This window comes from Bos grunniens, chromosome 5 (genome assembly GCF_055505025.1).
Source record: "Bos grunniens cultivar Pamir isolate PY7600 chromosome 5, Bosgru_T2T1.0, whole genome shotgun sequence".
Lineage (NCBI taxonomy): Eukaryota > Metazoa > Chordata > Mammalia > Artiodactyla > Bovidae > Bos > Bos grunniens.
This window is the reverse complement of record NC_141169.1, coordinates 41093030-41117443: the sequence shown is the minus strand read 5'-3', so window position 1 is coordinate 41117443 and position 24414 is coordinate 41093030. Positions and strand designations below refer to the sequence as shown.

General features: G+C 50.3%; 1 protein-coding gene across 1 annotated transcript in view; it reads left to right on the top strand.

The window, feature by feature from the left end:
• MUC19 (mucin 19, oligomeric) overlaps window positions 1–24414 on the top strand; it is a 130393-nt gene that overhangs the window by 76631 nt on the left and 29348 nt on the right. Inside the window, 1 exon segment of the mRNA XM_086404318.1 lies at window positions 5031–23144. Coding sequence (XP_086260444.1) covers window positions 5031–23144 — 18114 coding nt within the window.

The following is a 24414-nucleotide window of genomic DNA, read 5'->3' as shown; positions in this document are numbered from 1 at the left end:
TAGATGGAGAAGATTATGTCATGGCTACAGTCTGGTCATCATGAAGTTAGCTTTCCCCCTCTGGTGGCAGTTATAGTTATGTCCAGAACAGCTCAGGAATGTGTAGCAGACACTGAAAGATTCTGTGACTCTATTTTCCTAATCATTAACTGCTTGAACGTGCTCTTTTGTGATTCTGGAAGGCCTGGGAGATTTCAGCTTTCCTACAAACAAAAGACAGGGGACGTGCAGGGACTTTTGTACTTGAGGGGGCCCTTTGGGTTCTGCTTGATTTCAAAAACATAACATTAATACAATTTAAAATTAAAAAACAACTGAAGATATAAAGAGACATCAAAATTAGAAATTAAGAAAACTCAGGGTAAAAATAGATAAATAGTAGGAGGATGTTAAATTGAAACTGAAGGAGAGATATTGAAAAAAAAGAAAGAAAAATTATTTCAAAAGTAAAGGCCAAATAACAAGGTACCTAACAGAGAATAAATAAGACTGGAAATACCGCAAAGGGATTAGAGGTAGAATTGGAAAAATCACCTCCCTAAAAAATTCCAGGAAAAGGTAAAGAAGATTGGAGTAGGACATAATTATAGGAAATAGACAAAATATCATATATATATGTATATATAAAATTACAGTTTCTAGAGAAGAAAAAGCAATGAAATCAAACTAATACTTAGAATTATAAATCAAATCATGTTTCCTGTAATTAAAAAAATTCAAATATACATGTTGAAATGATTACCTTATACCTGGAATAATCAATTCTGTGGCTTTAGAAAAATGTTAGACTTGAAAGAAAAAGAATTTTTCTAGATGTTGAAGAAAAAGACAACTATTAACAAGTAAAGAAAATTAGATTAGCATTAGACTTAAGAGTAGAGTAGCATTTAGATACACAAAGAAAGAGAATGTGGGCCAAGGGTTTCATAGCCAGTTAAATGTAATTCAAGTATTAAAGCTATAGGAATATAAAAAAATACAGGGAATTATGTAGCCACGAGCCCTTCATAATAAAATCACTGGAGGAGTGTTAAGCAGCAAAAAGATGCTTTGAAGACAAACTAAAAGATTGCATTTTTAACTGTAACACTAACACTATGACAAAAGTTGAAAGAAAGGTAGAAGAAAAATGTTACATATTTGACCAAATAAAAATGCTCAAATAAAGTATAAATAACCAAGAAAAAACTAAGCATTAATAAAGAAAATAGTATTTACTTAAATTGGAAAGTACAGAAGAGAAAGAGAAGAAGGAGAAAATAAACGATGTTAATTTTATTGGTGCTCACAGGGAATAACCAATAGGCACTACCTGAAAGAAAATTCAGAGGATGCTAATGGGATTATATAAAAATAGCACTATAAAATATAACCTTTCTGACTATCAAAGGAGAAATAAATAAGCAAAAAGAAAGAGTAACTAAAGAGTTTACATAGCAAAAACAAATGGCTTGAAATTAGAATCCAAATGCATATTAAAATAATGTTTAATATTTTCTGTTAATTTTTAATGAAAGCGTTTCAAAATTACAAAATCTGTTAAAATTGTAATTCATACAAAATTACAAAATCTGTTAAAATTGTAATTCATACTAATAGCTCTAAAAGAAATAAAAGCTACTAGTTTTCTACATAGAGGCTAAAAAATGTATTTTATAAATATTCAGTAACCATTTCTGAAGTGAAAAATCCAAAAATAAATAACTTTCCCAAGCAGTGTCCACATACTCCTAGAATCAATATCATGTAATTGAGTGAATGAATCACTTAACCTCTATTACTTTAGACTTCCCTGGTGGTTCAGACAGTAAAGCATCTACCTACAATGCGGGAAACCCGGGTTCAATCCTTGGGTTAGGAAGATCCTCTGGAGAAGGAAATGGCAACCCATTACCCAGTACCCAATTCCAGTACTGCTGCCTGGAAAATCCTATGGATGGAGGAGCATGGTAGGCTACAGTCCATGGGGTCACAAAGAGTAAGACAAGACTAAGCGACTTCACTTTCACTTTCTATTACTTTAGTTTTCTTATCTGTAAAAACTGAGCAATGTAATCTATTGAGTGGGATTGTGTTGAGGATCAAAATGAAATAATGAATAAATGTATGCCAAAGCACATTTTTTGAAAAGTAAAAAAAGGTAAATATTATTAATAAAGTGAAAAGTAGGCCCTTCTGTAATCTACTTGAAGTTAAATTGGAATTGGTTATCTCACTGTTGTTGTTCAGTCACTCAGTTGTGTCTGACCTTTGTGACCCCATGGACTGGGGCTTCTCCATCTTCAGCTGCAAAGAATATAATCAGACTGATTACAGTATTGACTATGTTGTGATGTCCATGTCTAGAGTAGTCTCCTGTGTTGTTGGAAAAGGGTGTTTGCTGTGACCAGTGCATTCTCTGGGCAAAGCTCTGTTAGTCTTTGCTCTGCTTCATTTTGTACTCCAAAGCCAAACTTGCCTGTTACTCCAATTATCTCTTGACTTCCTTCTTTTTCATTCCAGTCTTTTTCTTGGGGATGGTCTTGATCACTGCCTCCTGTAAATGTCATGAACCTCCGTTCATAGTTCTTCAGGCAATCTGTCTATCAGATCTAATCTCTTGAATCTATTTGTTACCTCCACTGTATAATCATAAGGGATATGATTTAGGTCATACCTAAATGGTCTAGTGGTTTTCCCTACTGTCTTCAATTTAAGTCTGAATTTGGCAATAAGGAATTCATGATGAGAGCCACAGTCAGCTCCTGGTCTTGTTTTTGCTGACTGTATAGAGCTTCTCCATCTTTGGCTCAAAGAATAGAATCAATCTGATTTTGGTATTGACCATCTGGTGAAGTCCATTTGTAGAGTAGTCTCTCCTGTTGGAACAGAGTGTTTGCTATGACCAGTACTTTCTCTTGGCAAACCTCAGTTAGCCTTTGCCCTGATTCATTTTGTACTCTAAGGCCAAACTTGCCTGTTACTCCAGGTATCTCTTGACTTCTTACTTTTGCTTTTCAGTCCCCTATGATGTGAAGGACATCTATTTTTGGTGTTAGTTCTAGAAGGTCTTGTAGGCCTTCATAGAACCATTTACCTTCAGCTTCTTCGACATTACTGTTTGGGGCATAGACCTGAATTACTGTAATACTGAATTTTTTGCCTTGGAAGTGATCAGAGATCATTCTGTTGTTTTTGAGATTGCACCCAAGTATGGGCATTTTGGACTCTTTTGTTGACCATGAGGGATACTGTATTTCTTCTAAGTGATTCTTGCCACAGTAGTAGATATAATGGTCATCTGAATTAAATTTGTCCATTCCAGTCCATTTTAGTCCACTGATTCCTAAAATGTTGATGTTAACTCTTGCCTTCTCCTATTTGACCACTTCTAATTTATTCATTCAAATTTATTCTAATTTGATTCATGGACCTAACATTCCAGGTTTCTATGCAATATTGCTCTTTACAGCATTGGAATTTACTTTCACCACTAGACATACCCACAGCTGGGCATTGTTTCCACTTTGGCTCAGCCTCTTCATTCCTTCTGGAGCTATTTCTCCACTCTTCTCCAGTAGTTTATTGGGCACCTACCCACCTGGGGAGTTCATCTTTCAGTGTCATATCCTTTTGCCTTTTCATACTATTCATGGGGTTCTCAGGGCAAGAATACTGAAGTAGTTTGCCATTCCTTTCCTTGAAAGTGAAAGTGAAAGTGAAGTCACTCAGTCATGTCTGACTCTTTGTGACCCCATGGATTGTAGCCTATCAGGCTCCTCCGTCCATGGGATTTTCCAGGCAAGAGTGCTGCAGTGGGTTGCCATTTCCTTTAGTGGACCATATTTTGTCAGAACTCTCCACCATGAACCGTCTTGGGTGGCCCTACATGGCATGGCTCATAGTTTCATTGAGTTAGACAAAGCTGTGATCCATTTGATCAGTTTGGTTAGTTTTCTGTGACTGTGGTTTTCATTTTGTCTTCCCTCTGACGGATGAGGGTAAGAGGCTTATGGAAGCTGCCTGATGGGAAGGACTGGCTCTAGGGAAAACTGGGTCTTGCTCTGGTGGGTGGGGCCATGCTCAGAAATTTTTAATCCAATTTTCTGGTGATGGGTTCCCAAGTGGCTCAGAAGGTAAAGCATCTGCCTGCAATGTGGGAGACCCAGGTTCTATTCCTGGGTTGGGAAGATCCCCTGGAGAAGGAAATGGCAATCCACTCCAGCACTCTTGTCTGGAAAATCCCATGGACGGAGGAGCCTGATAGGCTACAATCCATGGGGTCGCAAAGAGTCAGATAGGACTGAGTGACTTCACTTTCACTTTCACTTTCTGATGATGGGTGTGGTTGTGTTCTCTTCCTGTAGTTTGACCTAAGGCCAAACTATAGTAGGAGTTATGGTGACCTCCTTCAAAAGGACATAGCCAGCACACTATGGCTCTCAAGACTGCTGTATTCAGTGTCCCTGACCCTACAGTAGGTCGCTGTTGACCCACGCCTCTATTGGAGGCTCTTGGACACTCACAGGCAAGTCTGGCTCAGTCTCTTGTGTGGTTACTTATAGTACTTTGGGGTTACCCCATAGATTAAGAAATTCTGTGAATGAGAGTTTTCCATTTTTTTTCCTTAATAAGGAGTACACCTGGAAGTCAGGTGATGCAACTAGTGTCACAGAGTATGACAGTGATCTGACAGTTCAGGTTTCTCCATTACTAAACAAGATAAAAGTGAAAGTGTTAGTTGCTCAGCCATGTCAGACTCTTTGGGGACCCATGGACTGTGGGCCACCAGGCTACTCTCTCCAGGCAAGAATACTGGAGGGGGTGGAATAAAATAATATTGTTTTTATATCTTAATTTTTACCCACTAAATTGAATACAATTTAGTGGGTAAAAAAATATAAGGCGATCATTAACCATTATACAAGATCATTTATGAGTCATCTTAATCTGTTTTAACAAAAATAAAAAATGATAACCATAAAAAATACACTGGAAGTGTAATATGGGCAAAATGATATCACATACACTTACCTATTTGAATCATATAGGATCAGGAATCACTTTACCTATATCTGGAGCAACAGTGACCCCCAAATCATCCTTTATAACTTCTTCAGCAACTAGAACACCTGGTGGAAATTCAGAGCAAACAGCCCCATTATCTGGAACAACAGGGACTAATGTTAGAGGATCAGAAACCAGGTTACCTTTATCTGGAGCATCAAAGACACTTCAGTCTTCACCAGGATGGTCACAAGGAACTGGAACACATGGAGTAGGCTCACAGACAAGAGCTCCATTTACTGGAGCAGGAGGGACTAAAAATATTGGATCAAGAACCACTTTTCTTTTATCTGGATCACCAGGGATCCCAGTATCAACAGGAAAGTCAGCTGCAACTGGAATGTCTGCTGCAGGTTCAGAGTCCAATGTCCCATTATATGATGCAACAAGGAATAATGTACTACAATCAGGTACAAGTTTCGCTGCTTCTGGGACATCCAAAACCCCTGGATCAACATCTGAAAAATCTGCAACAACAAGACTGTCTAGTTTAGTTTCAAGGATGAACACACTGTTATCTGGTATAACAGGAAATAATCTACTCAGAGAAAGAACTAGTTTACCTAACTTTTTAACATCAAGGATGCCAGAATCAACAACGAAAGGAAGAAGAAAAACAGGAATATATGCTGCAGGTTCGGAAAAAAATGTTCACTTATATGAAACAACAAGGACTATTATTATACGATCAGGAACCACCAGCTCTCCATCTGGAGCACCTGTAACCCCTGAACCACCCCTCATTAGCACTGAGGCAAGTGCAGGACCTCCTGCAAGCTCAGAGTCAACCGTCGCATTACCTGGAGCAACAGGGACTGATGTTCTAAGATCTGGAACCAGCTTACCTGTATCTGGAGGAGCCGTGACCCCTGCGTCGTCACCAGGAGGGTCCTCAGCCACTGCAGGACCTGCTGTAGGTTCAGTAACAAATGTCCAGGTTTCTGGGGCAACAGGGGCTGATGTTATAAGGTCTGGAGCCAGCTTACCCGTATCCGGAGCAGCAGTGAGCCCTGGATCATCACCAGGACGGTCAAGAGCAACTGCAGTATCTGGTGAAGGCTCTCAGCCTACTGTCGCGTTATCTGGAGCAACAGGGATTAGTGCCGGCCCATCGGGCACCCGTTTCGCCTCCTCTGGAATACCGGCAACACCTGGATCAACCACAGGAAGGGCAGCAGGGGCTGGGACCCCGGGTGTGGATTCCCAGCAAACTGCCAGATTGCCTGCAGCTGCAAGGACAGCTGCTCTAGGAACAGAAACCAGTGCGCCTTCAGGTGAAACATCAGAAAGCCGTTCATCAGTATCTGGAGGACCAGAAACCACTCAACAACCTGGCGCAGGTTCCGAGTCCACCCTATCGCCTACTCTAAGAGGATCTGAGACCGGTGTACCTTCAACTGGAGTATCAGGCTTGCCTGGCTCAGCACAAGGAGGATCTGCAGCAACCGGAAGAAGTGGTGCAGGTTCAGAGCCTACTGCCCCAGTCTCGGGAGAAACAAGGGCCAGTGTTACATCAGGAACCAACGTACCCGTCTCCGGAGCACCAGGGACCCCTGGATCATCAGCAGGAAGTTCGGGAGCACCTGACGCACGTGGTCCCGGTTCACAGACAACTTCCCCATTGTCTGGAGCAGCAGGGACAAGTGCTATAGGATCAGGAACCGGCAGCCCTCCATCTGGAGCACCTGTCACCCCTGAACCAGCCCTCATAAGCACAGAAGCAAGTGCAAGACCTCCTGCAAGCTCAGAGTCAACCGTCGCATCACCTGGAGCAACAGGGACTGATGTTCTAAGATCTGGAACCAGCTTACCTGTATCTGGAGGAGCCGTGACCCCTGCGTCGTCACCAGGAGGGTCCTCAGCACCTGCAGGACCTGGTGTAGGTTCAGCAACAACTGTCCAGGTTTCTGGGGCAACAGGGGCTGATGTTCTAGGATCTGGAACCAGCTTGCCCGTATCCGGAGCAGCAGTGAGCCCCGGATCATCACCAGGGAGGTCCAGAGCAACTGCAGTATCTAGCGAAGGCTCTCAGCCCACTGTCGCGTTATCTGGAGCAACAGGGACTAGTGCCGGCCCATCGGGCACCCGTTTCTCCTCCTCTGCAATACCGGCAACACCTGGATCAACCACGGGAAGGGCAGCAGGGGCTGGGACCCCGGGTGTGGATTCCCAGCAAACTGCCAGATTGCCTGCAGCTGCAAGGACAGCTGCTCTAGGAACAGAAACCAGTGCGCCTTCAGGTGAAACATCAGAAAGCCGTTCATCAGTATCTGGAGGACCAGAAACCACTCAACAACCTGGCGCAGGTTCCGAGTCCACCCTATCGCCTACTCTAAGAGGATCTGAGACCGGTGTACCTTCAACTGGAGTATCAGGCTTGCCTGGCTCAGCACAAGGAGGATCTGCAGCAACCGGAAGAAGTGGTGCAGGTTCAGAGCCTACTGCCCCAGTCTCGGGAGAAACAAGGGCCAGTGTTACATCAGGAACCAACGTACCCGTCTCCGGAGCACCAGGGACCCCTGGATCATCAGCAGGAAGTTCGGGAGCACCTGACGCACGTGGTCCCGGTTCACAGACAACTTCCCCATTGTCTGGAGCAGCAGGGACAAGTGCTATAGGATCAGGAACCGGCAGCCCTCCATCTGGAGCACCTGTCACCCCTGAACCAGCCCTCATAAGCACAGAAGCAAGTGCAAGACCTCCTGCAAGCTCAGAGTCAACCGTCGCATCACCTGGAGCAACAGGGACTGATGTTCTAAGATCTGGAACCAGCTTACCTGTATCTGGAGGAGCCGTGACCCCTGCGTCGTCACCAGGAGGGTCCTCAGCACCTGCAGGACCTGGTGTAGGTTCAGCAACAACTGTCCAGGTTTCTGGGGCAACAGGGGCTGATGTTCTAGGATCTGGAACCAGCTTGCCCGTATCCGGAGCAGCAGTGAGCCCCGGATCATCACCAGGGAGGTCCAGAGCAACTGCAGTATCTAGCGAAGGCTCTCAGCCCACTGTCGCGTTATCTGGAGCAACAGGGACTAGTGCCGGCCCATCGGGCACCCGTTTCTCCTCCTCTGCAATACCGGCAACACCTGGATCAACCACGGGAAGGGCAGCAGGGGCTGGGACCCCGGGTGTGGATTCCCAGCAAACTGCCAGATTGCCTGCAGCTGCAAGGACGGCTGCTCTAGGATTAGGAACCAGTGCGCCTTCAGGTGAAACATCAGAAAGCCGTTCATCAGTCCCTGGAGGACCAGAAACCACTCAACAACCTGGCGCAGGTTCCGAGTCCACCACCCTATCGCCTGGGGTTACAAGAACGCCTGCTCTAAGAGGATCTGAGACCGGTGTACCTTCAACTGGAGTATCAGGCTTGCCTGGCTCAGCACAAGGAGGATCTGCAGCAACCGGAAGAAGTGGTGCAGGTTCAGAGCCTACTGCCCCAGTCTCGGGAGAAACAAGGGCCAGTGTTACATCAGGAACCAACGTACCCGTCTCCGGAGCACCAGGGACCCCTGGATCATCAGCAGGAAGTTCGGGAGCACCTGACGCACGTGGTCCCGGTTCACAGACAACTTCCCCATTGTCTGGAGCAGCAGGGACAAGTGCTATAGGATCAGGAACCGGCAGCCCTCCATCTGGAGCACCTGTCACCCCTGAACCAGCCCTCATAAGCACAGAAGCAAGTGCAAGACCTCCTGCAAGCTCAGAGTCAACCGTCGCATCACCTGGAGCAACAGGGACTGATGTTCTAAGATCTGGAACCAGCTTACCTGTATCTGGAGGAGCCGTGACCCCTGCGTCGTCACCAGGAGGGTCCTCAGCACCTGCAGGACCTGGTGTAGGTTCAGCAACAACTGTCCAGGTTTCTGGGGCAACAGGGGCTGATGTTCTAGGATCTGGAACCAGCTTGCCCGTATCCGGAGCAGCAGTGAGCCCCGGATCATCACCAGGGAGGTCCAGAGCAACTGCAGTATCTAGCGAAGGCTCTCAGCCCACTGTCGCGTTATCTGGAGCAACAGGGACTAGTGCCGGCCCATCGGGCACCCGTTTCTCCTCCTCTGCAATACCGGCAACACCTGGATCAACCACGGGAAGGGCAGCAGGGGCTGGGACCCCGGGTGTGGATTCCCAGCAAACTGCCAGATTGCCTGCAGCTGCAAGGACGGCTGCTCTAGGATTAGGAACCAGTGCGCCTTCAGGTGAAACATCAGAAAGCCGTTCATCAGTCCCTGGAGGACCAGAAACCACTCAACAACCTGGCGCAGGTTCCGAGTCCACCACCCTATCGCCTGGGGTTACAAGAACGCCTGCTCTAAGAGGATCTGAGACCGGTGTACCTTCAACTGGAGTATCAGGCTTGCCTGGCTCAGCACAAGGAGGATCTGCAGCAACCGGAAGAAGTGGTGCAGGTTCAGAGCCTACTGCCCCAGTCTCGGGAGAAACAAGGGCCAGTGTTACATCAGGAACCAACGTACCCGTCTCCGGAGCACCAGGGACCCCTGGATCATCAGCAGGAAGTTCGGGAGCACCTGACGCACGTGGTCCCGGTTCACAGACAACTTCCCCATTGTCTGGAGCAGCAGGGACAAGTGCTATAGGATCAGGAACCGGCAGCCCTCCATCTGGAGCACCTGTCACCCCTGAACCAGCCCTCATAAGCACAGAAGCAAGTGCAAGACCTCCTGCAAGCTCAGAGTCAACCGTCGCATCACCTGGAGCAACAGGGACTGATGTTCTAAGATCTGGAACCAGCTTACCTGTATCTGGAGGAGCCGTGACCCCTGCGTCGTCACCAGGAGGGTCCTCAGCACCTGCAGGACCTGGTGTAGGTTCAGCAACAACTGTCCAGGTTTCTGGGGCAACAGGGGCTGATGTTCTAGGATCTGGAACCAGCTTGCCCGTATCCGGAGCAGCAGTGAGCCCCGGATCATCACCAGGGAGGTCCAGAGCAACTGCAGTATCTAGCGAAGGCTCTCAGCCCACTGTCGCGTTATCTGGAGCAACAGGGACTAGTGCCGGCCCATCGGGCACCCGTTTCTCCTCCTCTGCAATACCGGCAACACCTGGATCAACCACGGGAAGGGCAGCAGGGGCTGGGACCCCGGGTGTGGATTCCCAGCAAACTGCCAGATTGCCTGCAGCTGCAAGGACGGCTGCTCTAGGATTAGGAACCAGTGCGCCTTCAGGTGAAACATCAGAAAGCCGTTCATCAGTCCCTGGAGGACCAGAAACCACTCAACAACCTGGCGCAGGTTCCGAGTCCACCACCCTATCGCCTGGGGTTACAAGAACGCCTGCTCTAAGAGGATCTGAGACCGGTGTACCTTCAACTGGAGTATCAGGCTTGCCTGGCTCAGCACAAGGAGGATCTGCAGCAACCGGAAGAAGTGGTGCAGGTTCAGAGCCTACTGCCCCAGTCTCGGGAGAAACAAGGGCCAGTGTTACATCAGGAACCAACGTACCCGTCTCCGGAGCACCAGGGACCCCTGGATCATCAGCAGGAAGTTCGGGAGCACCTGACGCACGTGGTCCCGGTTCACAGACAACTTCCCCATTGTCTGGAGCAGCAGGGACAAGTGCTATAGGATCAGGAACCGGCAGCCCTCCATCTGGAGCACCTGTCACCCCTGAACCAGCCCTCATAAGCACAGAAGCAAGTGCAAGACCTCCTGCAAGCTCAGAGTCAACCGTCGCATCACCTGGAGCAACAGGGACTGATGTTCTAAGATCTGGAACCAGCTTACCTGTATCTGGAGGAGCCGTGACCCCTGCGTCGTCACCAGGAGGGTCCTCAGCACCTGCAGGACCTGGTGTAGGTTCAGCAACAACTGTCCAGGTTTCTGGGGCAACAGGGGCTGATGTTCTAGGATCTGGAACCAGCTTGCCCGTATCCGGAGCAGCAGTGAGCCCCGGATCATCACCAGGGAGGTCCAGAGCAACTGCAGTATCTAGCGAAGGCTCTCAGCCCACTGTCGCGTTATCTGGAGCAACAGGGACTAGTGCCGGCCCATCGGGCACCCGTTTCTCCTCCTCTGCAATACCGGCAACACCTGGATCAACCACGGGAAGGGCAGCAGGGGCTGGGACCCCGGGTGTGGATTCCCAGCAAACTGCCAGATTGCCTGCAGCTGCAAGGACGGCTGCTCTAGGATTAGGAACCAGTGCGCCTTCAGGTGAAACATCAGAAAGCCGTTCATCAGTCCCTGGAGGACCAGAAACCACTCAACAACCTGGCGCAGGTTCCGAGTCCACCACCCTATCGCCTGGGGTTACAAGAACGCCTGCTCTAAGAGGATCTGAGACCGGTGTACCTTCAACTGGAGTATCAGGCTTGCCTGGCTCAGCACAAGGAGGATCTGCAGCAACCGGAAGAAGTGGTGCAGGTTCAGAGCCTACTGCCCCAGTCTCGGGAGAAACAAGGGCCAGTGTTACATCAGGAACCAACGTACCCGTCTCCGGAGCACCAGGGACCCCTGGATCATCAGCAGGAAGTTCGGGAGCACCTGACGCACGTGGTCCCGGTTCACAGACAACTTCCCCATTGTCTGGAGCAGCAGGGACAAGTGCTATAGGATCAGGAACCGGCAGCCCTCCATCTGGAGCACCTGTCACCCCTGAACCAGCCCTCATAAGCACAGAAGCAAGTGCAAGACCTCCTGCAAGCTCAGAGTCAACCGTCGCATCACCTGGAGCAACAGGGACTGATGTTCTAAGATCTGGAACCAGCTTACCTGTATCTGGAGGAGCCGTGACCCCTGCGTCGTCACCAGGAGGGTCCTCAGCACCTGCAGGACCTGGTGTAGGTTCAGCAACAACTGTCCAGGTTTCTGGGGCAACAGGGGCTGATGTTCTAGGATCTGGAACCAGCTTGCCCGTATCCGGAGCAGCAGTGAGCCCCGGATCATCACCAGGGAGGTCCAGAGCAACTGCAGTATCTAGCGAAGGCTCTCAGCCCACTGTCGCGTTATCTGGAGCAACAGGGACTAGTGCCGGCCCATCGGGCACCCGTTTCTCCTCCTCTGCAATACCGGCAACACCTGGATCAACCACGGGAAGGGCAGCAGGGGCTGGGACCCCGGGTGTGGATTCCCAGCAAACTGCCAGATTGCCTGCAGCTGCAAGGACGGCTGCTCTAGGATTAGGAACCAGTGCGCCTTCAGGTGAAACATCAGAAAGCCGTTCATCAGTCCCTGGAGGACCAGAAACCACTCAACAACCTGGCGCAGGTTCCGAGTCCACCACCCTATCGCCTGGGGTTACAAGAACGCCTGCTCTAAGAGGATCTGAGACCGGTGTACCTTCAACTGGAGTATCAGGCTTGCCTGGCTCAGCACAAGGAGGATCTGCAGCAACCGGAAGAAGTGGTGCAGGTTCAGAGCCTACTGCCCCAGTCTCGGGAGAAACAAGGGCCAGTGTTACATCAGGAACCAACGTACCCGTCTCCGGAGCACCAGGGACCCCTGGATCATCAGCAGGAAGTTCGGGAGCACCTGACGCACGTGGTCCCGGTTCACAGACAACTTCCCCATTGTCTGGAGCAGCAGGGACAAGTGCTATAGGATCAGGAACCGGCAGCCCTCCATCTGGAGCACCTGTCACCCCTGAACCAGCCCTCATAAGCACAGAAGCAAGTGCAAGACCTCCTGCAAGCTCAGAGTCAACCGTCGCATCACCTGGAGCAACAGGGACTGATGTTCTAAGATCTGGAACCAGCTTACCTGTATCTGGAGGAGCCGTGACCCCTGCGTCGTCACCAGGAGGGTCCTCAGCACCTGCAGGACCTGGTGTAGGTTCAGCAACAACTGTCCAGGTTTCTGGGGCAACAGGGGCTGATGTTCTAGGATCTGGAACCAGCTTGCCCGTATCCGGAGCAGCAGTGAGCCCCGGATCATCACCAGGGAGGTCCAGAGCAACTGCAGTATCTAGCGAAGGCTCTCAGCCCACTGTCGCGTTATCTGGAGCAACAGGGACTAGTGCCGGCCCATCGGGCACCCGTTTCTCCTCCTCTGCAATACCGGCAACACCTGGATCAACCACGGGAAGGGCAGCAGGGGCTGGGACCCCGGGTGTGGATTCCCAGCAAACTGCCAGATTGCCTGCAGCTGCAAGGACGGCTGCTCTAGGATTAGGAACCAGTGCGCCTTCAGGTGAAACATCAGAAAGCCGTTCATCAGTCCCTGGAGGACCAGAAACCACTCAACAACCTGGCGCAGGTTCCGAGTCCACCACCCTATCGCCTGGGGTTACAAGAACGCCTGCTCTAAGAGGATCTGAGACCGGTGTACCTTCAACTGGAGTATCAGGCTTGCCTGGCTCAGCACAAGGAGGATCTGCAGCAACCGGAAGAAGTGGTGCAGGTTCAGAGCCTACTGCCCCAGTCTCGGGAGAAACAAGGGCCAGTGTTACATCAGGAACCAACGTACCCGTCTCCGGAGCACCAGGGACCCCTGGATCATCAGCAGGAAGTTCGGGAGCACCTGACGCACGTGGTCCCGGTTCACAGACAACTTCCCCATTGTCTGGAGCAGCAGGGACAAGTGCTATAGGATCAGGAACCGGCAGCCCTCCATCTGGAGCACCTGTCACCCCTGAACCAGCCCTCATAAGCACAGAAGCAAGTGCAAGACCTCCTGCAAGCTCAGAGTCAACCGTCGCATCACCTGGAGCAACAGGGACTGATGTTCTAAGATCTGGAACCAGCTTACCTGTATCTGGAGGAGCCGTGACCCCTGCGTCGTCACCAGGAGGGTCCTCAGCACCTGCAGGACCTGGTGTAGGTTCAGCAACAACTGTCCAGGTTTCTGGGGCAACAGGGGCTGATGTTCTAGGATCTGGAACCAGCTTGCCCGTATCCGGAGCAGCAGTGAGCCCCGGATCATCACCAGGGAGGTCCAGAGCAACTGCAGTATCTAGCGAAGGCTCTCAGCCCACTGTCGCGTTATCTGGAGCAACAGGGACTAGTGCCGGCCCATCGGGCACCCGTTTCTCCTCCTCTGCAATACCGGCAACACCTGGATCAACCACGGGAAGGGCAGCAGGGGCTGGGACCCCGGGTGTGGATTCCCAGCAAACTGCCAGATTGCCTGCAGCTGCAAGGACGGCTGCTCTAGGATTAGGAACCAGTGCGCCTTCAGGTGAAACATCAGAAAGCCGTTCATCAGTCCCTGGAGGACCAGAAACCACTCAACAACCTGGCGCAGGTTCCGAGTCCACCACCCTATCGCCTGGGGTTACAAGAACGCCTGCTCTAAGAGGATCTGAGACCGGTGTACCTTCAACTGGAGTATCAGGCTTGCCTGGCTCAGCACAAGGAGGATCTGCAGCAACCGGAAGAAGTGGTGCAGGTTCAGAGCCTACTGCCCCAGTCTCGGGAGAAACAAGGGCCAGTGTTACATCAGGAACCAACGTACCCGTCTCCGGAGCACCAGGGACCCCTGGATCATCAGCAGGAAGTTCGGGAGCACCTGACGCACGTGGTCCCGGTTCACAGACAACTTCCCCATTGTCTGGAGCAGCAGGGACAAGTGCTATAGGATCAGGAACCGGCAGCCCTCCATCTGGAGCACCTGTCACCCCTGAACCAGCCCTCATAAGCACAGAAGCAAGTGCAAGACCTCCTGCAAGCTCAGAGTCAACCGTCGCATCACCTGGAGCAACAGGGACTGATGTTCTAAGATCTGGAACCAGCTTACCTGTATCTGGAGGAGCCGTGACCCCTGCGTCGTCACCAGGAGGGTCCTCAGCACCTGCAGGACCTGGTGTAGGTTCAGCAACAACTGTCCAGGTTTCTGGGGCAACAGGGGCTGATGTTCTAGGATCTGGAACCAGCTTGCCCGTATCCGGAGCAGCAGTGAGCCCCGGATCATCACCAGGGAGGTCCAGAGCAACTGCAGTATCTAGCGAAGGCTCTCAGCCCACTGTCGCGTTATCTGGAGCAACAGGGACTAGTGCCGGCCCATCGGGCACCCGTTTCTCCTCCTCTGCAATACCGGCAACACCTGGATCAACCACGGGAAGGGCAGCAGGGGCTGGGACCCCGGGTGTGGATTCCCAGCAAACTGCCAGATTGCCTGCAGCTGCAAGGACGGCTGCTCTAGGATTAGGAACCAGTGCGCCTTCAGGTGAAACATCAGAAAGCCGTTCATCAGTCCCTGGAGGACCAGAAACCACTCAACAACCTGGCGCAGGTTCCGAGTCCACCACCCTATCGCCTGGGGTTACAAGAACGCCTGCTCTAAGAGGATCTGAGACCGGTGTACCTTCAACTGGAGTATCAGGCTTGCCTGGCTCAGCACAAGGAGGATCTGCAGCAACCGGAAGAAGTGGTGCAGGTTCAGAGCCTACTGCCCCAGTCTCGGGAGAAACAAGGGCCAGTGTTACATCAGGAACCAACGTACCCGTCTCCGGAGCACCAGGGACCCCTGGATCATCAGCAGGAAGTTCGGGAGCACCTGACGCACGTGGTCCCGGTTCACAGACAACTTCCCCATTGTCTGGAGCAGCAGGGACAAGTGCTATAGGATCAGGAACCGGCAGCCCTCCATCTGGAGCACCTGTCACCCCTGAACCAGCCCTCATAAGCACAGAAGCAAGTGCAAGACCTCCTGCAAGCTCAGAGTCAACCGTCGCATCACCTGGAGCAACAGGGACTGATGTTCTAAGATCTGGAACCAGCTTACCTGTATCTGGAGGAGCCGTGACCCCTGCGTCGTCACCAGGAGGGTCCTCAGCACCTGCAGGACCTGGTGTAGGTTCAGCAACAACTGTCCAGGTTTCTGGGGCAACAGGGGCTGATGTTCTAGGATCTGGAACCAGCTTGCCCGTATCCGGAGCAGCAGTGAGCCCCGGATCATCACCAGGGAGGTCCAGAGCAACTGCAGTATCTAGCGAAGGCTCTCAGCCCACTGTCGCGTTATCTGGAGCAACAGGGACTAGTGCCGGCCCATCGGGCACCCGTTTCTCCTCCTCTGCAATACCGGCAACACCTGGATCAACCACGGGAAGGGCAGCAGGGGCTGGGACCCCGGGTGTGGATTCCCAGCAAACTGCCAGATTGCCTGCAGCTGCAAGGACGGCTGCTCTAGGATTAGGAACCAGTGCGCCTTCAGGTGAAACATCAGAAAGCCGTTCATCAGTCCCTGGAGGACCAGAAACCACTCAACAACCTGGCGCAGGTTCCGAGTCCACCACCCTATCGCCTGGGGTTACAAGAACGCCTGCTCTAAGAGGATCTGAGACCGGTGTACCTTCAACTGGAGTATCAGGCTTGCCTGGCTCAGCACAAGGAGGATCTGCAGCAACCGGAAGAAGTGGTGCAGGTTCAGAGCCTACTGCCCCAGTCTCGGGAGAAACAAGGGCCAGTGTTACATCAGGAACCAACGTACCCGTCTCCGGAGCACCAGGGACCCCTGGATCATCAGCAGGAAGTTCGGGAGCACCTGACGCACGTGGTCCCGGTTCACAGACAACTTCCCCATTGTCTGGAGCAGCAGGGACAAGTGCTATAGGATCAGGAACCGGCAGCCCTCCATCTGGAGCACCTGTCACCCCTGAACCAGCCCTCATAAGCACAGAAGCAAGTGCAAGACCTCCTGCAAGCTCAGAGTCAACCGTCGCATCACCTGGAGCAACAGGGACTGATGTTCTAAGATCTGGAACCAGCTTACCTGTATCTGGAGGAGCCGTGACCCCTGCGTCGTCACCAGGAGGGTCCTCAGCACCTGCAGGACCTGGTGTAGGTTCAGCAACAACTGTCCAGGTTTCTGGGGCAACAGGGGCTGATGTTCTAGGATCTGGAACCAGCTTGCCCGTATCCGGAGCAGCAGTGAGCCCCGGATCATCACCAGGGAGGTCCAGAGCAACTGCAGTATCTAGCGAAGGCTCTCAGCCCACTGTCGCGTTATCTGGAGCAACAGGGACTAGTGCCGGCCCATCGGGCACCCGTTTCTCCTCCTCTGCAATACCGGCAACACCTGGATCAACCACGGGAAGGGCAGCAGGGGCTGGGACCCCGGGTGTGGATTCCCAGCAAACTGCCAGATTGCCTGCAGCTGCAAGGACGGCTGCTCTAGGATTAGGAACCAGTGCGCCTTCAGGTGAAACATCAGAAAGCCGTTCATCAGTCCCTGGAGGACCAGAAACCACTCAACAACCTGGCGCAGGTTCCGAGTCCACCACCCTATCGCCTGGGGTTACAAGAACGCCTGCTCTAAGAGGATCTGAGACCGGTGTACCTTCAACTGGAGTATCAGGCTTGCCTGGCTCAGCACAAGGAGGATCTGCAGCAACCGGAAGAAGTGGTGCAGGTTCAGAGCCTACTGCCCCAGTCTCGGGAGAAACAAGGGCCAGTGTTACATCAGGAACCAACGTACCCGTCTCCGGAGCACCAGGGACCCCTGGATCATCAGCAGGAAGTTCGGGAGCACCTGACGCACGTGGTCCCGGTTCACAGACAACTTCCCCATTGTCTGGAGCAGCAGGGACAAGTGCTATAGGATCAGGAACCGGCAGCCCTCCATCTGGAGCACCTGTCACCCCTGAACCAGCCCTCATAAGCACAGAAGCAAGTGCAAGACCTCCTGCAAGCTCAGAGTCAACCGTCGCATCACCTGGAGCAACAGGGACTGATGTTCTAAGATCTGGAACCAGCTTACCTGTATCTGGAGGAGCCGTGACCCCTGCGTCGTCACCAGGAGGGTCCTCAGCACCTGCAGGACCTGGTGTAGGTTCAGCAACAACTGTCCAGGTTTCTGGGGCAACAGGGGCTGATGTTCTAGGATCTGGAACCAGCTTGCCCGTATCCGGAGCAGCAGTGAGCCCCGGATCATCACCAGGGAGGTCCAGAGCAACTGCAGTATCTAGCGAAGGCTCTCAGCCCACTGTCGCGTTATCTGGAGCAACAGGGACTAGTGCCGGCCCATCGGGCACCCGTTTCTCCTCCTCTGCAATACCGGCAACACCTGGATCAACCACGGGAAGGGCAGCAGGGGCTGGGACCCCGGGTGTGGATTCCCAGCAAACTGCCAGATTGCCTGCAGCTGCAAGGACGGCTGCTCTAGGATTAGGAACCAGTGCGCCTTCAGGTGAAACATCAGAAAGCCGTTCATCAGTCCCTGGAGGACCAGAAACCACTCAACAACCTGGCGCAGGTTCCGAGTCCACCACCCTATCGCCTGGGGTTACAAGAACGCCTGCTCTAAGAGGATCTGAGACCGGTGTACCTTCAACTGGAGTATCAGGCTTGCCTGGCTCAGCACAAGGAGGATCTGCAGCAACCGGAAGAAGTGGTGCAGGTTCAGAGCCTACTGCCCCAGTCTCGGGAGAAACAAGGGCCAGTGTTACATCAGGAACCAACGTACCCGTCTCCGGAGCACCAGGGACCCCTGGATCATCAGCAGGAAGTTCGGGAGCACCTGACGCACGTGGTCCCGGTTCACAGACAACTTCCCCATTGTCTGGAGCAGCAGGGACAAGTGCTATAGGATCAGGAACCGGCAGCCCTCCATCTGGAGCACCTGTCACCCCTGAACCAGCCCTCATAAGCACAGAAGCAAGTGCAAGACCTCCTGCAAGCTCAGAGTCAACCGTCGCATCACCTGGAGCAACAGGGACTGATGTTCTAAGATCTGGAACCAGCTTACCTGTATCTGGAGGAGCCGTGACCCCTGCGTCGTCACCAGGAGGGTCCTCAGCACCTGCAGGACCTGGTGTAGGTTCAGCAACAACTGTCCAGGTTTCTGGGGCAACAGGGGCTGATGTTCTAGGATCTGGAACCAGCTTGCCCGTATCCGGAGCAGCAGTGAGCCCCGGATCATCACCAGGGAGGTCCAGAGCAACTGCAGTATCTAGCGAAGGCTCTCAGCCCACTGTCGCGTTATCTGGAGCAACAGGGACTAGTGCCGGCCCATCGGGCACCCGTTTCTCCTCCTCTGCAATACCGGCAACACCTGGATCAACCACGGGAAGGGCAGCAGGGGCTGGGACCCCGGGTGTGGATTCCCAGCAAACTGCCAGATTGCCTGCAGCTGCAAGGACGGCTGCTCTAGGATTAGGAACCAGTGCGCCTTCAGGTGAAACATCAGAAAGCCGTTCATCAGTCCCTGGAGGACCAGAAACCACTCAACAACCTGGCGCAGGTTCCGAGTCCACCACCCTATCGCCTGGGGTTACAAGAACGCCTGCTCTAAGAGGATCTGAGACCGGTGTACCTTCAACTGGAGTATCAGGCTTGCCTGGCTCAGCACAAGGAGGATCTGCAGCAACCGGAAGAAGTGGTGCAGGTTCAGAGCCTACTGCCCCAGTCTCGGGAGAAACAAGGGCCAGTGTTACATCAGGAACCAACGTACCCGTCTCCGGAGCACCAGGGACCCCTGGATCATCAGCAGGAAGTTCGGGAGCACCTGACGCACGTGGTCCCGGTTCACAGACAACTTCCCCATTGTCTGGAGCAGCAGGGACAAGTGCTATAGGATCAGGAACCGGCAGCCCTCCATCTGGAGCACCTGTCACCCCTGAACCAGCCCTCATAAGCACAGAAGCAAGTGCAAGACCTCCTGCAAGCTCAGAGTCAACCGTCGCATCACCTGGAGCAACAGGGACTGATGTTCTAAGATCTGGAACCAGCTTACCTGTATCTGGAGGAGCCGTGACCCCTGCGTCGTCACCAGGAGGGTCCTCAGCACCTGCAGGACCTGGTGTAGGTTCAGCAACAACTGTCCAGGTTTCTGGGGCAACAGGGGCTGATGTTCTAGGATCTGGAACCAGCTTGCCCGTATCCGGAGCAGCAGTGAGCCCCGGATCATCACCAGGGAGGTCCAGAGCAACTGCAGTATCTAGCGAAGGCTCTCAGCCCACTGTCGCGTTATCTGGAGCAACAGGGACTAGTGCCGGCCCATCGGGCACCCGTTTCTCCTCCTCTGCAATACCGGCAACACCTGGATCAACCACGGGAAGGGCAGCAGGGGCTGGGACCCCGGGTGTGGATTCCCAGCAAACTGCCAGATTGCCTGCAGCTGCAAGGACGGCTGCTCTAGGATTAGGAACCAGTGCGCCTTCAGGTGAAACATCAGAAAGCCGTTCATCAGTCCCTGGAGGACCAGAAACCACTCAACAACCTGGCGCAGGTTCCGAGTCCACCACCCTATCGCCTGGGGTTACAAGAACGCCTGCTCTAAGAGGATCTGAGACCGGTGTACCTTCAACTGGAGTATCAGGCTTGCCTGGCTCAGCACAAGGAGGATCTGCAGCAACCGGAAGAAGTGGTGCAGGTTCAGAGCCTACTGCCCCAGTCTCGGGAGAAACAAGGGCCAGTGTTACATCAGGAACCAACGTACCCGTCTCCGGAGCACCAGGGACCCCTGGATCATCAGCAGGAAGTTCGGGAGCACCTGACGCACGTGGTCCCGGTTCACAGACAACTTCCCCATTGTCTGGAGCAGCAGGGACAAGTGCTATAGGATCAGGAACCGGCAGCCCTCCATCTGGAGCACCTGTCACCCCTGAACCAGCCCTCATAAGCACAGAAGCAAGTGCAAGACCTCCTGCAAGCTCAGAGTCAACCGTCGCATCACCTGGAGCAACAGGGACTGATGTTCTAAGATCTGGAACCAGCTTACCTGTATCTGGAGGAGCCGTGACCCCTGCGTCGTCACCAGGAGGGTCCTCAGCACCTGCAGGACCTGGTGTAGGTTCAGCAACAACTGTCCAGGGAATGGCAACTCATGTTAAAGGATCAAATACAAATGGTTCCTCAGCTGAAATCTCAGAGCCAACTGGAGCCACAGCTGGCCTTCCCTTAACCTCTAAGACATCTATTTTTAGTTCAGTGACACGTGCACCATCTTCGGCAGTGACAAGAACAACAGTAACTTATGATGTAGTTTCTGGAACAACTGGATCATCATCTGGAAGATCAAGGACCATTGCTGTAGGATCAGCATCAAGTGTATCATCAGCTGAACAAATAGCACCTTCTTTGTCAACAGATGGACTAGGAGGAACAACTAGAATCTCTGATGTAGACGCCAGAACAATCAGTCCATCATATGGAGCATCAGGAGCAACTGGATCATCCATTGATGAAATTGAAATCACTAGCACATCACCTGTATTTACAAAAACCAATAGATTTTCTTTTGTTCTTTTACGGACAACTAGACCATCATCTGGGGAAACAGGGACAGTTTTTACTGAGTCTAGTACTAGTGCATCATCAAGTGACGGATCAGGTACAACTGGATCAATAGCTGGACTAACGAGAACAACTAGAATCTCACTTGTAGGTGCAGGAACAACTAGACCATCATCTGGAGAAACAGAGACCACTGTTATTGAATCTAGAGTTAGTGGATCATCAGATGAAGGATTAGGAACAATTGGATCAACAGCTGGAGTGACGAGAATCACTGGAATCTCTGTTGCAGTTTCAGGGACAACTGGACCATCATCTGGCGAAACAGGGACCACTGTTATTGAATCCAGAACTAGTGGATCACCAAGTGAAGGATTAGGGAGAACTGGATCCACAGCTGGACTGATGACAACCACTAGCATCTCAGTTGTAGGTTCAGGGACAACTGAACCATCATCTAGAGAAACAGAAACCACTGTTACTGAATCTAGGAATAATGGATCACCAGGTGAAGGGTCAGGGACAACTGGATCAACAGCTGGACTGACAAGAACCACTAGAATCTCTGTAGTAGGCTCAGGAACAACTAGACCATCATCTGGAGAAACAAGGACCACTGTTATTGAATCAATAACACGTAGAACTTCAGCTGAAGGATCACGAACAACTGGATCAGCAGGTGGACTGATAATAGGTACTAGAATATCTAGTGCTGATTTACAAACACCTGGTCCATTATCTGGAGAAACAAGGACCACTGTTATAGGATCAGGAACAAGTGGAAAATCAGGTGAAGTATCAGGGTTAACTCCATCACCTGCTGAACTGACTACAACCACTAGGATTTCTCATGTAGCTTCAGGAACAAGTGCACCATCATCTGGAATGACAAGGACAACTGTAACATCTGGTGTAGCTTCAAGGACAAGTGGACTATCATCTGGAGAAAAAGGGACCAGTGTTACTGAAACAAGAACCAGTGGATCATCAATTGAAGGATCACAGACAACTGGAACAGCAGACAGACTGACAGTAACTACCAGAACATCTGTTGTAGTTTCAGCAACAGATGCACCATCATCTGGAACATCAGGGACGATTAGGTCATCAGTTGACCTGACTGGAACAACTAAAGTCTCTGTTGTAGGTGCAGGAACAATAGAACCATCAACTGTAGAATCATGGACAACTGAGCCCAGAGATTTAGGTTCATCAACCACTGTATTTTCAGCTGGTGCTATAGGAACCACTCGACCTGGAACATCAGGGACAAGTAGACCGTCTGTTGTAGGTTCAGAGACAGCTGGTCCATTATCTGCAAAAACAGAGACCACTGCTATAAGATCAGGATCAAGTGGATCTTCACTTGAAGGAAGAGGGACATCTGGATCAACAGATGGACTGACAGGAACTACTACAATCTCTTTTGTAGGCTTAGGAACAACTGGACCATCAGCCAGAGGATCAAGGCCAACTGGGAAAGGAGATATAAGATCATCAACCACTGTATCATCAGTTGATGCTACAGGGAACATTAGATCTGGAGGATCAGGCACAACTGGACCATCTATTGTAGGTTCAGAGACAGTTGGACCATCATCTGGAGAAGCAGGGACCACTGTTACAGGATCAGGAACAAGTGGAAAATCAGCTGAAAGATTAGGGACAACTGTATCAACAGACGGATTGAGAAGAACCACTAGAATCTCTCTCGTAAGTTTAGGCACTACAGGACCGTCATCTGGGGTGATGAGGACAACACAAACATCTATTGTAGGTTTAGAGACAACTAGGTCATCAACTGGAGTATTAGTGACAACTAGCACCTCAGCTGAAGGTTTAAAGACAACTGGCCCATCACCTGGAGGATTATGGACAACTGGGACATCAGTTGAAGGGTCTGAGACAACTGGGTCATCAACTGGAGCCAGGAGAACAACTTGGGAGTCAGGAAGTGAAGTTGCCACATATGAAGGCAAGTCAATTTAGCCATATTTAAGCAATAATATTCCCAGATGGTGCTGGTGGTAAAGAACCTGCCTGCCAATGCAGGAGACATGAGATGTGGGTTTGATCCCTGGGTTGGTAAGATTCCCCTGGAGGAGGAAATGGCCACCCACTCCAGTATTCTTGTCTGGAGAATCCACATGGACAGAGGAGCCTGGCAGGCTACAGTCCATGGGGTTGCAAAGAGCTGGACATGACTGCTACTGGTAAGTAAGCAGGGGATGCCAGATGTGTTTTTTGGACTTGTTTTCATGCTCACTGGCTATTTAAAAATGCAAAAGTAATTAATCTCCAATTAAAATAAATAAATTTATATTAAAAATAATAAAATGCAAAACAATTAATAATAATTCCAATTAAACAATACAATACTCTTAAATATACTGTCTAATTTAAATATTTAAATAAGTATTGCTATCTCATTTTACTCATGAAGAACTTAGAAAAGATATTATATAAGTTTGGTCCAAGCTCTACAGCAAATAAATAGTGAAGACAATATTTCTATCCATTGTTTGCTGACTCAAAGTCTGTTCTTTACCACAAGGGCATCTTCCACTAAGGCAAATATACAATAATCTTTAGTTATCCATTAATAATATTTACAAAGCTTAAATTTCCCCATTTCTAACTGTAAATAAGAACTACAGAAGCAGATAATAAAAAAAGGTTTACAAATCTTAAAGTATTAACAAACTTTGGCATTTGCCATTCTGAAACTGCAAGATTTGGGACATTTTATTTATTAAAACTATAATATTATTATTTTACAAATCAAAATTGTATTTCTTAATTTCTTTTTTATTTTTATTTTATTATTATTATTATTTTTTACTTTACAATATTGTATTGGTTTTGCCATACAACAACATGCATCTGCCATGGGTGTACACGTGTTCCCCATCCTGAATTATTACAACATCACACCAAATTCACAAATAATTTGTAAGGCAATTTTTTCCTAACAATAAATGGACTAAATTATTTACTCAAGGGTACAGTATATTATCAAGTTTCCAGACTAGTAATATATCATGAGCATGTTGAGAAAAACATCATTTTTTCAGTTTGCAGGTTATCTAATAGAACCTAGGTTTTAGTAACTAAATTCTCTTATTTAAGAAATAGATTGTTTATTCTTTATTTTTCCGTTTTAAAGATTTACCGTATGCTTATTCTAACTGCTATTACAAACTCTACTTATATAAAATTATTTTACAAACTAATCACTAGAAAAT